This window comes from Onychomys torridus, chromosome 12 (assembly GCF_903995425.1).
Source record: "Onychomys torridus chromosome 12, mOncTor1.1, whole genome shotgun sequence".
In the NCBI taxonomy this organism is placed as follows: domain Eukaryota; kingdom Metazoa; phylum Chordata; class Mammalia; order Rodentia; family Cricetidae; genus Onychomys; species Onychomys torridus.
Genome location: NC_050454.1, coordinates 68,536,263 through 68,553,474, shown reverse-complemented (window position 1 = coordinate 68,553,474; position 17,212 = coordinate 68,536,263). Strand labels below are relative to the sequence as shown.

General features: G+C 47.5%; 1 protein-coding gene across 1 annotated transcript in view; it reads right to left on the bottom strand.

Moving 5' to 3' along the window:
- Nucleotides 1-782: 782 nt before the first annotated feature.
- Nucleotides 783-17,212, bottom strand: part of Il10rb (interleukin 10 receptor subunit beta) — a 19,742-nt gene continuing 3,312 nt past the window's right edge. The window contains exons 3-7 of the mRNA XM_036203112.1: nucleotides 15,515-15,672; nucleotides 12,767-12,933; nucleotides 8,855-9,002; nucleotides 5,129-5,286; nucleotides 783-2,102 (exon numbers count right to left, since the gene is read on the bottom strand). Of these exons, the coding sequence (XP_036059005.1) occupies nucleotides 1,857-2,102; nucleotides 5,129-5,286; nucleotides 8,855-9,002; nucleotides 12,767-12,933; nucleotides 15,515-15,672 (877 nt within the window). The 3' untranslated portion in view covers nucleotides 783-1,856. The remainder of the gene's footprint in view (nucleotides 2,103-5,128; nucleotides 5,287-8,854; nucleotides 9,003-12,766; nucleotides 12,934-15,514; nucleotides 15,673-17,212) is intronic.

The following is a 17,212-nucleotide window of genomic DNA, read 5'->3' as shown; positions in this document are numbered from 1 at the left end:
AAAGAGAACCTCAATTGAGAAAATGCCCCATCACATTGGCCTGTGGACAAGCCTATTGGGCATTTTCTTGATTGATGTGGGAGGTTCTATCTTGCTGCTGGAGGTGCTGGTGTCTATGAAAAAGCCAACTGAGTTAGCCAGGCGGAGCCAGCCGGCAAGCATTCCACTATGGTCTCGGCTTCAGTTCCCGCTCTCCAGTTTTTGCCCTGGCTTCCCCCAGTGATGGACAGTTAATCTGTAAAACAAATAAACCCTTTCCTTTCCAAGTTGCTTTTGGTTGTGGCTCAGTAGTAGAAAGCTAACTAATACGGCAGCGGGATTGGTGGCCAGGGCTTTGCTTATACTAGACAAGGGTCCCACCACTGGGCTACATCCACAGCCCTGTCTCAAACAAATTCAAAGTTTTTTTTTTTTTTTTTTTTTTCCCTGTTTTGGGGCTTTGATGGTTCTGCTTTATTGGTCAATCCAGCGCAGATTGGGGAACATTTGTTATTGGTCTATATTTATGGAGGTGGTCACACCTACTGGATGATATAGTTGGTTATGAACCGAGGCCATCTATCGGGTGACTATTATGTGCTGGCCCTGGGTAGTCACTTTTTACATTTTATCTTTAATCACCAGGCCTTTTCAATCCCACACACAGGTCACACAGAGAGGTCACAGGCTAGTCAATGTCCGAGGGGAAAAAGCCCAGGGCTTTTCTGTTTATCCAGATAGAGCTACCGAATAAGATTAGGAGTTCAGCCTCAACACGTGCTTGCTGTTGGGACAGGGACAAAGTGGAGACTCATTCATGCATAGTTGAACAATTACACGGATGTGGTCTCATTAATTCTCCTATGGCTCAGATCTTCAGTGTCCCCAAATCCCATATGCTAAACAGTGAGATCTAGGGATAATGGTGGCCAGCTTGTGGTACCATTGAGAGGTGGTGCAATCTTTAAGAAGTAGAGCCTAGGAGGAGTAAGTTAGGTCATTGGAAGAGTGCCCTTAACGAGGGATCCTAGGACCCTGACCTTCCCCGGACCTTTTCTTTTCCCAGCTACCATGAGATGAACAGTGTTGAGCATGCACTCCCCCACGATGTAATGTGCCAGTGCAGCCCCAAAACAAAGGGGCGAAGAGACCATGAACAGCAGCCTCTGAAGCGGTGATACCACATTAAAAAAAACCTTTCTGCCCTTTAAACTGTTTACGCCACGTATTTTGTTACAGCAGCAGAAAGCTAGGAAACACAAATAATATACAAATATAGACTATTTACAGAACACCAGTAATATACAAAACATACAGGTAGGAAAGGAAATCTCTCTGATTCTTGAGAATCCAAAACATCCATGTCTGCCCAGCATGGGGCCGCCGCTGCAGCCACCGCTGACATCCTTAGGACTTGACAGAGTTCTCACTTCCGTCCCTCATTTCTGTCTGTCACAGTTTCAATCTGGTCCCACTTTAGTGAGCACCAAGGGCTCAAATTACATTCAGTGGTCATTAAAAAATGCTCATTAAAGTCTCTTTCTTTTTTAGACAGGGTCTCGGTTCAGCTTGGCCTTGAAGTCCTGCTTCTCCTCCTCCTCCACCTCCCAAGGGTTGTACAACGGCAGACACCACCGTTCCTGGCTTGTATGGTGTTGGGGATTGAAGCTTGGACTTCATGTGTATTGGGTAAGCATTCTATCAGCTGAGCTACACTCTCAGCCCCTAAACTATTGAACTCTTTATAAAGCCGTAAACTCCCAAAACATGGAGTACTTTTTGTCACTGGACCTTTTAAGACCTGGCTCTTTGGTTGTCTGTACAAGCCCAGCATCAGAAAGTTCTAGAGTTGGAGTTTTCTCAAGTGGCCCTTCTGATCACACTTCTGAGGCAGATGTGAGAAGTAAGGGGTCACAATGTGCCGGTGAGGGGGCTTCGTCCTTGGACCCCAGCTCTTGAGGTTCTGGCTCGTACAGGATCCCCAGGGCACAGCTGTCGCTGAGATTCTGCTTGCTGCCTCTAGACTCTTGAGTGACGATGCTCAGTTTGTCGAACACCTCAGTCTTGTCAGAGACAGGCAAGGAGAACAGTAGAAAGGTGCCGGGGTGGGGATGGCCCAGAAACTGCAGAAACGTTAAAACCATTACTTCAGAACCAAATCCTCCCCACCCCACCCTTAAAGGCTGTTACTTAAGAATCAAATCACACTCCCCCCCCACCTGCTTCCCCGCCCGCTGTGCCCCTCCCCCCTTCCTTTTTCTGGGCTGACAAGGGTTTTATGCAAAACTTTAGGGCTAGAAAGATGCAGCTTTAAAATACAACAGTAATACTGTGGTGGCTCCTTGAAACAAAAATTATTACACAGCCTAGCAATTCTGCTCACAGGTATGTTCTCAAGGGAAATGAAAGCTGAAGAGACCCATTTAACGGTTGACAGTGACCCAACAGTAGAACAAGGGTGAGCATCCCCCAGGGATGAGCACACGGATGCTGCGCTGGCCCTTCAGTGGACCACTATTCTGTTTTTAAAAAGAGGAGCTTCTGGGCCGTGAGATGGCCCAGCAGCAGGTAAAGGGGCTTCCCATGCACACCCGGTGACCTGCGTGTGATTCCCCCACTCCCTGGCAGGAAAAGAGAACCAGCTCCTGAAAGTTGTCCTCTAGCCTATGCTGGATGTGGCTCAGTTAGCAGAGTGACAACCCAGCACAGCAGACAACTGGACATGGTGGTGCACATCCATGATCCCAGCACTTGGGAGGTGGACGCAGGAGGGTCAGAAGTTCAAAGTCATTCCTGGATGCATGGTGAGTTTGAGGTCAGCCTGGGCTACATGAGACCCTGTCTTTAAAAAAAAAAAAAAAAAAAAGACATGGGCTGGAGAGATGGCTCAGAGGTTAAGAACACTGGCTGTTCTTCCAGAGGTCCTGAGTTCAATTCCCAGCACCCACATGGTGGCTCACAACCATCTACAATGAGATCTGGTGCCCTCTTCTGGCCTGCAGGCCTAACACTGTATACATAATAAATAAATAAGTCTTTTTTTTTTTTTTTTTTTTAAGAGGGGTCTAGAGAGGGATCTCAAGAGACAGAGGTTGGAACGGTGGCTGTCGGGAAGGAACACCAGGGCGTGTTTGCAGGAGGAGTTTCGGCTATGCGTGTGCCAAGGGCTCTGGGGGTGCATGGTGGCGATGGCGACTTCAGGCCCCTGAGCTCCACTCTGAAATGTGATTGGGGGGGGGGGTGTTGCCTGTGTTTTAGCACAGTTAAGAGGCGGGACAAAAACTGGCAGCTTATCCACAGAACGCTAACCTGTCACTCTCTAATAGTTCTTCCTGGAAATTAAGGTGGCCTCTGGGCCTGATCCCGAGGATGTGAGGAAGCAGGGTATTGGGGGTGAGGGTGGGGAGGAGGACATGTACAGGCCATGGATAAATGTGTCATGGATGGACACATGGTGTATCTCATGTGTCTTGGGCCAAGTTCGCCAGGGTCCTCTGTGCCACTCCGTTTTGACCTTCAACCCGGTAATGTCCAGTACAGCAGCCGAGAACCACAGGTGGCTACTAGCCACTTGACAGGTGCCTGGTTTGAACTGAGGTGTGTGAGTGTCAAACAGACATGAGATGTTGAAGATTTTATACAAAAAAATGTAAAATATTTTAATGACTTAAAAACGTATTGGTTGACTATTGAAATGATATTATTTTAGATTTCTCATGTGTCATAAAATACTGCAATACAGAAACAGCTGTGGATTCCACAGTGCCGAGTGGGAGACCTCCATCCTGCTTCCCCGGTTCCGTCTCCCTGAACTTGAACACGCCAAGTTAACATGTCCTGTGTATCCCAAGGTGAACTAGAGAGCTGTGGCGTGGGGGATGCTAGTTCTCTGCAGTTTCCGGTGCCTTCACTGTCTAGCTCTTCTCCACAACCCCACTCCCCTCACAGCTACTGGGAGGCCTGCTCGCCTTGGAGGACCAGTCGGCTGGCAGTAACACTACCAGGGAAAGATTAGCTCCTTCCTGGTTCTCGGGTAAGGAAACATCTTCCACCCAGAGCCAAGGTCTGCCCTTCTTTGCTCTAAGTAGCTTCACACCAGCTCGTCCTAGAGATGTTCAACTGTGGTGCTGCGGGGCTCACTCAAACTGCTTTCAGAAAATTCTCTCTGCTGGGAAACTGTATGGTCCCAGGTCTTGCTTCCTAGCCGTGGTGGGCACTGTGCTGTGGTGCCCACAGCCCCTTCATCGTGTCCCCGGTGTCTAGGAATTCCAGCAGCTGGAATTGCTCATAGCTGGGTCCCTTTCTGGGAGCAACACTCATAGCATAAGCCCTGTGTCCTCCTCTGCACTCATTCACATCAATTTGTGGTGTGTGAACAAAGGCTATCACAGCACATTAAGGGACAGGTAGTACACGTGGCATCATAAATGCTGGGCTGAGTGGGGGGTCTTCTTAGGAAGAACTGGAGTCCTGGTACACCAGACAAGTTTGAGGAGCCCCATGGAGAAGGTACACCAAAGAAGGTGAATGATGGCCCGTCTATCCCGTACTGAAGGAAGCACTCCTGGGTGCTTGGACAGTGGATTCCACAGTGGGAATACAGCACACCAGGTTCCAGAGGCAGAGGCTGCTGGCATCGTGAGGAACATAGAACAGAAAAGGGCCCTGCAGCATGTATGAGCTGTGGAGCAGGCAGCCTTCCTCAGGCCTTCAGGCTGGCATGCGACTCAATGACAACATGCTAACTGACCCTGATACACGTAAGACCCTGGGGATCTGTAAAGTGTGTGATGGAAAAAACCGGGAGAACTGCACAGTCAATAGCTGTGGGATGAATATGTGTTGCTACCATTGGTTAATGAAGAAGCTGCTCTGGCTTATGGCAAGACAGGTTATAGCCAGGCAGGAAGTCCAAGCAAGATACAGGGAGAAGAAAGGCGGGGTCAAGGATGACACTGAGCACTGGGGGAGGTGGGGTGTGTGTGGGAGGGTGGACTGGGTGGGGGGTGAGAGGGTGGAGTGGGTAGGGTATGGGAGGGTGGGGGGGGGCAAGATGCAATGGATCACAGGTAAAGCCATGAGACATGTGTCGATACATAGATTGGACAGTCTCGACTTAGAGAAGTGTACCTCATTCCATCCCACCTACCTCCTTCAGGTGCTGTGGGATAGATGTTCTACAGCGGAAGGTGTACTTGGCCTTCTTGTAAATGAACCACAGCAAGCCAAAGCAGCCGAGGAGGAGGAGGAAGACCACAAAGACGGAGATCACCAGAAGGATGGCCACTATCCAGGAAGGGGTCGTTTCTGTTGGGGACAGAGGAGCTGGTTAGACTCTTGGCACATGGACAGGTTGGGTCACAGGGATTACACACTCATTCCAAGCCTTGTGATCCAAAACATTCCCTCAAAACAGGCCCATCTGACTGGGTGGTGGTGGCGCACACCTTTAATCCCAGCAATCGGGAGTCAGAGGCAGGTGGATCTCTAGGCCACTCTAGTCTACAGAGCAAGTTCCAGAACAGCCAAGGTTACACAGAGAAACCCTGTCTTGAAAAACCAGAAAAACAAAACAAAACAAAAAACCAGGCCCATCTGGTCATAATGGCCCAGAAATGTGGCAGTTGGCTGGAGATAACTGGTGTTTTCTGTGAGTTTCATCTCTTTGCTGAACCCTCTTCACAGTGTGGTTTCTGGCATGATTGATGGCACACAGAACAATAAGCGAGGATCCTGGTCTACTTTCCTGTTTGTAGAGAGGCTAGGAGCCCACCTGCTCTGGGTATTCTGCTCTGACACCCACATGGGGCCCGAGGGAGGCAGAGGCCCCGTGCTTGGTATTGAGAGGAGAAAACAGCTCTACACAGAGGACCGCACACAAACCCGAGTGCCCACACTGACACTGGTCCCTGGGGCCAGCCATTCTTCCCGGAGTTCCTGACCAGAGCCTACACATCACATGCGTGTTATTGTCAGCACGTGACCACATACCTCTGATTACTTGCAGCGAGCTTTTCTAGAAAGGCCTTCCCATCTGAGACCTTCTCTGCCTATCTGGAACATACTCATGGTGCTATGACCCGGCAGCAGCATCTTCCTCAACGGCTGATAACCACTTCTGTGACGCCAACAGGAAGGATGTCTCTATTAGATCAGCAGGTTTTGATAAATGCCAGTTGGCAGGCCCAGACAGCGGACGGTATTGGCACTGAACTCAGTTCAGTCATTCTTTTTACTCCTCTGCTGGTCTGGTTCCCTCTCTTCTCCTTTCTCCCTTTCGGACACGTCTCTGCACAAGTGAAGCTCAGCTCCTTCCCCTACTGTGGTCAGTAGTCACTGAATAAAGTTTAGCATTGCTGCTTCAACCAGTCCTGCTTGGTTTATGTGTCGGCACCCAGGAAGTCACCCTGGTCAGCTATGGTCCCAGCTTCCACCACTCACACCAGACCCTTCTCCAGCTGACCTGGCCAATTGGCTTCCCTCTACCCAACCCTTGCCAACCAGCACCATCTTCACGAACAAGGACATGTGCATCTGGTACCAAGTGGGCTGAGAGAACAAACCCCACCTGGGAAGAGCAAGTCACTTGAAAGGGACTGTCTGTGTGGAGAATGCCAACTACCACTCAGACACAGAAGACCAGAGAACTCTCACCAGTATGGTGGGTCCTGGTATTCCATTGACTCTAGGCATCTGCTGGTGTTTGAGCAAACTGGCTCTTGAAATGTCCATGGATAAATAGATGGATGGAAGGATGGACAGAAGGATAGACGGATGGACAGACAGACCAATGGGTGGATGGAGTATTTGTATAGGTGAGAGGCTGGGAGGAAACTGTCACATCTTCTGCCTCCCTCCCTCCCTTGTCCCCTTGTGTTTGTGTTTCCACACACACCAACCCCCTGACTGTCCTGCCCCACCTTACACCTTGCCAGATTGGAAGGACTATATCCCAGTGCCAGGGTCTAGTTTCACACCGCACAGCCCCTTTCCTGCTTGACCTTGTCCTGATCAAGGGAGGGTCCAGAGAGCTGGCTGGAGTGGCCCCTAGGAGGACTCAGACAATGTGAGGTCATCCCATCTCAGACACTTTGTTGAGAAAGTTTCAGACTCTACTTACTCATCCACGCAGCCTTCCACCTCAGTGTGGCAGGGTGAGTCAGCACTGCCAAGCTCTCAGGTGGGGTGGTGGATGATAACAGCTGGGTTCCTGGTATCTTAGATAAGGACACGCCTGGCTGATGGTGACATTTAGCTGTTTCTCAGGAAGAGTGCAGAGGTTGAGGGTGGAGGGTGCTGTCTAAAGGGTGTGAATTGCAGGACAACTTACCTAGGGGCACCCTCGGCCGGTTCTTCCCCTGGCTGCAGGTCTATTTGACTGTACTATTGGCAGACCACGTTTCTTGGTTTTATTTTAAGGGTCAGGGTGCCTCAGTCTACCTTTGGAGTTAGTCTGTAGGCAGTGAGTTAAAGAGAATGCAGTCTGGGTTTATGCAGGGTCTTTGTCCTTCACTAGCTGAGTGACTTTGGGTAACAGAAGCAACCTGGGAGCCTCCTTTTCTAAGATGCTCGCACCGAAAACTTTCTATAGCATTTAAATGAAATAAACAAAAACAAAAAGAAAAAACAAAAAACAACCAAAACTCTGTAAAATGGATATTTGCCAAACAGGTTTCCTATTTCTCTTTAAAAAAAGTTTGAACCAGGCAGTGGTGGCGCACACCTTTAACCCCAGCACTCGGGAGGCAGAGGCAGGATCTCTGTGAGTTTGAGGCAAGCCTGGGCTACAGAGTGAGTTCCAGAAAAGGCACAAAACTACACAGAGAAACCCTGTCTCGAAAAACAAACAAACAAAAAAAAGTTTGGATTCTGTCAGGAGACACAGTCTTACTCTGTAGCCTAGGTTGGCCTGCAACTCACTACACAGCCCAGCCTGGCCTCAGGTGACACTTATGTCTCAGCTTCAGAAGTATTGGAATTATAGGTTTGGGCCACACACCGGTTTTCCGTTAGGTCAAATTGTGTCCCTCACATCAGATTTCACAACACCAGTGGCTCCACAGGTGTCCCGCCTCTCATGCTGTGGGATTACTGAGCGTCTTGACAAGTCTTTGGCTGCTACAGATGCTGGGCCATAGATTCTCACCTGGTGGCAGTCACAATGTATCTGTGTGTAGGCAGCACTGGCGGGCTAAGCAGCACATCCTTCTCTTCCCCACTTCCTCTCTCTCTGTTTTCAGTACTCTCCTCTCCCCTCCTCCCCCTTTTGCCCCCCACCCCTCCCCAGAACATATGTGTGTGTGTTTGTGCTGGGGTAGAATCTAGGACCACACATGCTAGATAAGACCTTTATCACTGAATCCCCCACCCCACCTCCTTGCTCTGTTAATAAACAGTGTGGAGAGCACCCTGCTAGATGCCACTGTACCCTGCTCCATATTTTACAGGGGGCCTCAATACATAATGGCACTAGCTGAGATACTGGTATGTGTTCCAAGTTTCCCTTCCCAGTCATTATATGTCCCCAAAGCCAGAGATGCGGGAAAGGCAAGGTGTGTCAGGGCTCAGTCTCTGCTGGGTGGTTGTATGAGGAACACAGAGAGCAGAAAGGGCCGCAGAGCGTAGTAAAGGTGGATTCATTGAAGCAGACCTCAGCCCACCAGACTGACCAGAGACAGCCAGTTTCCTCATAATGGGGCATCTTGTTTATAGCATGAAGCAGAGGCATCCGGGTCTGCGGACCATGCAGACCATGAGGAGGCTGCTCTCTGACCTGTGGTGGATCGTGAGCTGATTGCCATGGTGTCTAGGACCCATGGGTGGACTCCCTGTAGCCCCGAGGAGGCAGTTCCAGACTATGCATGTGCCCACTCACCATCATTGGTTGTCTGCTCACAGACAGGTTCGCTCCATTCTCCAGTTCTGTTCTGATCAGGAAGAAATACTTGAACTTGAATGCAGTAAGTTGTCCACGGCTCCAGGTTTCTGATGACCTCAGAGTCATATGGAGAAGTGACTTGAAGCTATAAGGGAGATACATACAAGGGAGACAGTGAAGGGAACCATCTCTTTCATTTCCCTTTCTCACGTGCTATAAACTGTGCTTCAGACTTATTAGAATGTGACAAGACTAACTGTGAGGCCAGCAAACCACCTCATTGCCTCAATTCTGTAGCATATGTGGCATCTAAACCACCACATTTCCCTAAATAAAAAAAAAAAAAAAAAAAAAAAAAAAAGGTTAAATGTTCCCAATTGTGGTCCTCTGGACAAGTGGCAAGCCATGCCTTCATGGGAGCGTCCATAACTCACATTTAATGGGTTGAACTGTGTCCCATAAAATTTCATGTATTTGTATCTGTAAATGTGACCTTATTTGAATGTAGACTCTTTTAAAATTTAAATTTATTGTTAGGCATGGTGGTGCATGCCTTTAATCCCAACACACACACACACACACAGAGTAAAATTAATCTTTAAAATTTATATTTTTAAAAGAGTAGAAATTTGGGCAGATCGTATATACAGGCATCCAGGGATAAAAGCCATGTAAAGAAATGGCCAAGAGCTGAAGATGCTCTTTGAAGCCATTTGATTGGCAGCAAGCCTGCAGGAGTTGGGGGAGAGGTATGGAGAGAATCCCACATCTGTAGGAGAGTGGTCCTGGAGACATGTTGATCTTCAACTCTCAGGCTCCAGGAACGTTAGACAATACAGTTAGTTAACAGAAGTCATGTGTGGTGAGACTCAATGTGCGTCCCACCCTGCCCCCCAGGTTCATAGCATGTTTGTGATCCTTCTGTTTGGGATCCCCACCTATGTGCCTGGGTGAGCTCTGACTCCCAGGCTCTTGTCCTCTTCAGAATACTTCTGCATTCTTCCCTGGGGGCTGGAGTCCTTTAACTAATGCCACTTGAATTCAAATATAAGAACATCATAAGTAATGATCCGCTTCTGAGTTTGAGAAACCGAAGCAGTTCCTCAGCAAAACCAAGGGAAATAAAAGAGCATACTAAGGGAGGGTAGAGCCTTCTTTCTTTTTCATAACTGGATCTTTCCCCATGGGAGTGCGGCTGTTGCCAGCTTGTTAGTATTGATGGCGGGAACTGGATTACAGTTATTCAATCCAAGAAGAGACTGTCACAATTCCCCCCAATAAACAAAGCACCCCACCCCCACTAATAGAAGACTCAAAAGAAAACATAACAAATGCTAGATTTTCCTTCTAGTAGTTCAATGCCTCGAAACCTTGTCATGTGATTTTTTGAAGCATGACAAGTAGGTGAAGGGTTTTTCTCCAATTTCCTTTGGGGCTTTCTCTTGTCCTTCTATTTCTGGGCTGTTTACATCCTTTTCCCATTAAGACGATGGAGCTTCCAAAAGCTCTTCATGCTATTAGTTCAGGGAGCTGATCTGGCAGCATCCAACGGAGGTTGGCACTTTAAAAGGGAACACCACATACAATGGTGGAGCTCAAGGAGGGAGCACCGGACTTTCCAGCATTCACAGAGCGAAGTGTAGCTAGAGGATGCACGTGTAACTAAATGCCAGTTCTGTGGGTGTATTCTCAGTAAGAAGCAAATATGAGGGGTTTTGCATGTCATGCTTGGTGAGGGAGGCACTCAGCCTTGGTGAGCACGGGACTGGATCCTTTATTAGAAGACACCAGTGATCCCTGGAGTGTAGTGAATGGGTCTCTTTGGGTTGCAGAGCTAGAGATATTACATTGATGAGTGATTATGAAACTAGATTTTTGGAGGCATGCTCTTCCTGGAGTCTTGACTGTGAGCAAAACCACCTCTTGCAAAGGCAGGTGTTCTACATGCTGTGGTTTAAATAGATGCATCTCATGGTGAAACTTAAACAATGTGGTAATATTAAAAGGGAAGGCCAGGCTGTTGGGATGGCTTAGTGGTGGGTAAACCTACATAGTGTAAGGAGAAAACCAACTCCTACAAACTGTGCTCTGACTTCTTCATGTGCGCACACACAAATGAAAAAAATTAAATTAAATCTTTACAAAACCTTTTAAAGTTATGGTCTTCAGGAGGTGATTGGCAGGAGCCCTCATCCTCTACCCCCACTCCCGTGAATACCATTAATGATCTCACAAAAGAGGTGCCAGGGAGATGTTCACTCCTTTGTCCTCCATCTTAGTCAAAGGATGCAGCATCAAGCATTCCTTTGGGAACAAAGTGAGCTGTGTCAAAGTGAACAAGGTCAGCCACTGTGTCTTGACCTTGGACTCCTCTGCCTCTAGAACTATCATTCATAAATTACCCACTTTATTATAGCAGCAGGAAACAGACCACAACACAGCTCCATTCAGCCGGAACAGACTACAGCACAGCGCTAGTCCATGGAAGACATTTTGGGTGAAATTAACTTGAGATTTGTGTTTGGCGTGTGTGTGTGTGTGTGTGTGTGTGTGTGTGTGTGTGTGTGTGTGTGTGTGTGTGTGTGTTTAATTATATCATCCTAAGACTCTCAGACTCTTGGGAAGAAACCGATGAACATTTAATGTAATTAATTTGTACAGCACATATGTCTGTTTAGGACTGCAAATGGTATTTAGCTCAGAATCATTGAGTTTGACCAACAATGAACAAATGTGTCTACATGAAGAGAAGAGAGCCTCCTACTGTGGCAGACAATGGGGACAGTTGGGCTGTTGTCAGCAAATCCCAGGACAGTTGTAGGAACAGGGCTTTTCTTCCTGCTTTGTGAGTGAAGTGGGTCACCGTGTCCATTCTTAGAACTGGGGAAGCTGAGGTCACGTGTGTGACCAGAGCAACATGGTGGCAGAGGCAATGTTCCAACCAGACTTCTGGGCTTCAACCTTTATTTGGAAAGATCTGTCCCCTGAGCTGGTGAAATGACTCAGCCTGTGAAGGCCTGATGACTTGATCTCCAGGACTCTGGCACGCCCTTCAGCATGAAGACATGCATAAAATAATATTTCTTTTAAAAGAATGCTCCCTAAAGAAGAGAGCAATGGGGAAACACTGGGTTAAAAATGACAGTCTTCTTAAACACGTTGGGAGGTGTGAGGTGTTCTAACCATGAAGGGACTGGTTTGTGGTATGTGGGGGGTTTGGGTGGAAAACTGGTCATTTAGTTGATCACATGGTAGCTAACTCCAACTTCCCCCAGGCAAATGCTGACTATGCCCCATTTCTCCTGCAACTTCCCCTCAAGGGAAGGGAAGGAAGTCTGTTGTGCGGACGTCATCCCAAGAGTCTGTCCCATGCGTGCTCCTTGACAGAGTCCAGAAGCTTTGAGCTTGTGGAGGACCAGACATTAGACTCTTTGGACACTAGGTGCTGCCACTTGCAAGATTCTACCTGGTCACGTGTCTGTGTGCATGTGTAGATGTGTGCACACACCAATATGTGTGTGTGTGTGTGTGTGTGTGTGTGTGTGTGTGTGTGTGTGTGTGTGCATGGAAGCCAGAGGTTGGCATCTGGTGTCTTCCTCTGTCACTGCCAACCTTATTTTTGAGGCAGGATCTCTCCCTAAATCTGGAGCTCACCGATGGACAGTTGAGTTGCCAGGATACTCCTGTCTGCATCTCTCAACTGTGATTACAGTTGTGCATTGTCATGCCTGGCTTTTCACTTGGGTGTTGGGGAATCCAAATTCTGGTCCTCATGTTTGCAAAGCAAGCGTGTTACTCACTGAGCCATCACCCCAGCCCCAATAGCCTTCCCTCTCTATAATCATGGCCTACCAAACTGAGCAGAACGTGGGTACCTACATCTGGAATGCATGTGACAGCCAAGCTTACCTTCTCATTAGTCCCATTTTTCCAGTATTGAACTCTATAAGCCCATGAGCTATAAAGGTTGTTCATGGTCCATGTCTCAGGTTCATTTTCAATTTTGGGGGCTGAGAAACGCATATGCAAAGAATCAGCAAGAGATTCTATCTGCAACTCAGGAGGTCCGATAATGGCTGAGTGTAAGAACACAATAAAATGACAATTAAAGAAAATCACATTTTAAAGACGTCACTTGAACACGAATTCTTCATATATACGAGCAATAATCTAGAGGAAACACCGATCCCTTACAGACCACTGTTACAACACTGAATGATGTTGCTAAGGAAGATGGATGGATTTTTTTGCCTATTTAAAAAGATTCAATAACCTCTGTTTAATCAAATGTAACTATTTATGTTCACATAATACCTAATATATTTAGGATTTTTCAACTATATTGTTTTGTAGTGTTTGTAAAAACGGCTTGGGGTGGGGTGTGCCTCTGTACATAGCTCACATTAGCTCAACGTGTGCTTCTTCTGCCTAAGCCAGTGTTCTGTTACAGGGTGTGTACCACCACACTTGACAAAAAGCCTATTTAAAAATTTTTACTTTTATTAGCTTCTTCTCTTCCTCTTTGTTTTCTGCCTTCTACTGGCTTGCATTTTCTTTTGTTTTCTGGTCTTAAAGCTACAAATGATAATTCTATTATCTATAGAGATTACTCATAATATTTATCATCTATAACTATATCTATCTGTCTGTCTGTCTATCTATCTATCTATCTATCTACCTACCTACCTACCTACCTACCTATATTACAGCTTTTCTTTTACTAGCTCTTCACTCCATCTGGATTGCCATCCAACCTTCTCTCCTTGGGGAGCCTGAATATTGTGGCCCTATGGACAAGTGTGGCATCCCTCTCTTCCTGAGATGTTCCACTTTGAGGGCCATAGTCGCTCTGTGTCACGAAATATCTCCCCGTCAGTCTTCCTACAGTCTGTTATACTCCACGAGGGCAAAGCCTTGTCCTTACTTGTGGCTGTAGCTTTAATGCTGAGAACATGCCTCGCACACAGTAGGTGCTCAAAAATAGCTGCAGAAGGAATAACAGAAGACTCTGGGAAAGCACTGAGTTATGTCCCGTGCTCCTCTCTCTGGTCACTTTTTTTTTGGGCGGGGGGGAGAGGCTGCTGCTTATAAGCCTCTGGGGCCTGTGTCAGCACCTCTGCTCTCTACTTTTACACGTATGACCTTGGGTCATGCTCCTTGACCTGTGTCTACGGGGAACTGGCCTCAATGGGACTTAGTGTAGAATTTTGAACCAGCCAGTCCCAACTAAAACTCATTGGTGCAGAAGCCTATATATAAAAGGTCCCCAACGTACAATGGCTTGGCTTGTGGTTTGAAAGAGGCTGATATAAAAAAAGAGGTGGTACTCTAACCTCCGAATTGTAGAATCCCTCAAGCTAAGGACCTGTGGTTCCATTTCCTTTACAATGCAGGCAGAGGGCTGTGAGCCACCACCTCCCCGTCAGTCCTGCGATCAGGAGGGAGATAAAGCAGCCCTCCACTGCGGGCCGGGTTGCCGAGCTAGGGTGTAGTAGGTGAGGCCTGTCAAATGTGAAGAGAGTCTACCTTTGGGGCCCGATGACCAACGGACTGGGCTCTTTAACGTTTGTCTTCTCTCTTTGTTTTTAGAAAGGAACACTTAGAAAAGAAAATGAACTCTGACCACTTCTGGCTGCAGAAATATGAGTTTTGTGCTTGTCCTTGGACAGAACTGGGAAGAGACTGGACTTCAGTCTCTTTCCGTCTGGGAGGATCTAAGGGTGGAAGCTGTGGAGCCCACCTGTAAGGACCTGCTCACAGACAACCCACAGGCAGGATTCTTCCCTCTGATGAGCCTGTGAGGGCCTCATGTGAGCCTTGTTCCTGACATTCTCGTGACCTCTGGTCTGCTCTATTCTCCTAGTTGCTGTCTGGTGATTTATTCATTTTCAGTTCCCGATACTCTAATCATGTTCATCCCCACAGCCCCCACTTCTAACGGGGCATAGTCTTCCTGAAGCTTAGCATCCAGCCTCTGCCATCTTGCACCCTCCTCCAGGCAAGAGCTCTCTCTCTCTGAGCTGGGCACTTCTCCAGGCAAGAGTTCTCTCTCTCTGAGCCACAGCTACCTCTATCCTCTTGTCTTTTGCCACACTTTAAACATGATTTTTTTATTTGATTTTAATTTTGTGTGTATAGTGTTTAGCTTGTAGGTATGCTCTATGGACCAGGTGCCCAAGAGGCCAGAACTGCTGTTGGATCCCATGGGACTAGAATTTCACACTGTCCTGAGCTGAGGTGTGGGTGCTGGGAGTTGAACCTGAGCTCTCTGAAAGAGCAGCCAGTGCTCTTAGCCACTGAGTTACCTCTCCAGGCCTGTAGTTCTTAGCTTAACTCATAATTACACATTGACTTCCATCCAGAAAACTGTCACAGCCTCCTGTTTCCTCTCAATAGCAGGGCTGGCCCTCACTCATTCTTATCTAGAGGTAGTGAAGCCAACAAGTTTATATCATTTATTTTATTGATGACATATGTACTTTTTCCTGCTTCACCTATGAATTTCTTTGAGGGCACAGCTTCTGTGCTGTGTTCATTTTCATGGGCCTAGGCCATTCATTGGCAGGCATGCTAACGGTTCCTACTGACAGATCACCGATGTGGACAAAAGCCAGGCAAGATGGCTGCATATAACAAGGTGAAAAATAAATAGCTTACTGTCTTCCACAGGGCAGAAGGTGACGCTCACCCACTCCGAATGCTCCTCTGCAAACTCAGCCCTGACTCTCACGGTATGGTCGCCATACTTAGAAAGATTTGAGAAGTCGCACTGGGTAGAGGCAGTGTTCTTGCAGTGATCTTGGAAATACAAGTAACTATAGAACCAGAGAGAGAGAGAGAGAGAGAGAGAGAGAGAGAGAGAGAGAGAGAGAGAGAGAAGCAGGAGAGTTTAGTCTCTAGGCTGACGGTTGTGTTATTCCCTGTGATACCAAAGTCAAATGTAGGATGATGAAGGCAAAAGAAAGGCATTCATCTTTGTTTGGTTTTGCTTCGTGCTTTTAGAGATTCTTCCTTCTGTTGCCCAGGCTGGCCTCTCTAACTTACAATCCTCCTGCCTCAACACCCCAAATGCCAGGGTTTCAGGCGTGCACCACCATGCCCGGAAAATTCTTAATCACTAATCTGGATAAATGGTATGCCCAAGGAAGTTAATACTTTTCAAACTGTGTGTTTCCCGAGATCTCAGCAATCCCTGAGGAATCATGAGGCATTTAAACACAGTGCCATAGCCAAGACATTTGCGGGAAAATCGAGTTAAACAAAAATTGGCATCTTGGCAGGAGAGGTTTCAACTTCCCAATAAGCATTTATGGCTCCACTCCCCAGGTTGAGTATTCAGCACACTTGACTGAGAAAGCTTCCTTCCTGGATTGTGCATTTCTGAAAGCATTTGTGAGAGGCTGACACACACAGGCTAACTAGGAAATAATAAGATAACTTCAAATAATGTCCCAAGAGTGACTCACACAGTGATGCTTCTGAAAAGATTATAAAACAACTCATCCATCCTCAGAACACAGCAACAATGGCAACCACAGCGGGAGGGTGGTGGACATGAAAAGTGCAACTCAGCCTGAGGAGGGGTAATTCACTGCCCCCCACCTAAGGAAACATGAGCTCCCTTCCTGGATGCGCCTAGCTGCCTGACTGGTCCCCACCACACCTTCTTTTCTAGGTGTGAGAGCCAACTGGGCCACTCTTAGTGTCTGTTTAGATTTCTCTTCCTGTTGCTATGATAAGATATTCTGACAACATCAATTTAAAGCAGGAAGTTTATCTTAGCTCACAGATCCAGAATTCAGTCCATCACAGCAAGGCGGTCAAGGCATCCGGAGCCCGAAGCAAACGGTTAGAAGCCAGCAGAGAACACATGTGTGTGAGCGTTGGGCTCACTTTCATTTTTAGTTATGTGTATGCGTGTGTGCATATACTCTTGGAGGCCAGAAAAGGACACTGAATCCCCGGGAGCTAGAGTGGGGTGCCTGGTCCTCTGCAAGATCAGCAAGCGCCCTTCATACACTCAGTTCTGTTGACTTTCGGGTTCTAGGGACCACATCGTGGCTCACTGTGTTGTGATTGATGCCCAGAGCTTTGCAAAAAGTAGGTAGGGAGGACTGGGATCAGTGTTCTGCAACCTGCCTTTCCCACCTAACAGATACAAACATTCTGCCAGCCAACCAGCTCTTCATGGTTGGCAACCTTGCATTCTACTATTGCGGAGTCCAGGGGGTCACTTCATTAAGGGGTTTTCGCTTACTCGGATGTTCTGTTCACTTCATACATCATCAGGTGGCTGACACATGTATTTCAAAAGTCATTTTGAAGCAACTCCTCTTTCCTGTTTTTCATTGGTGA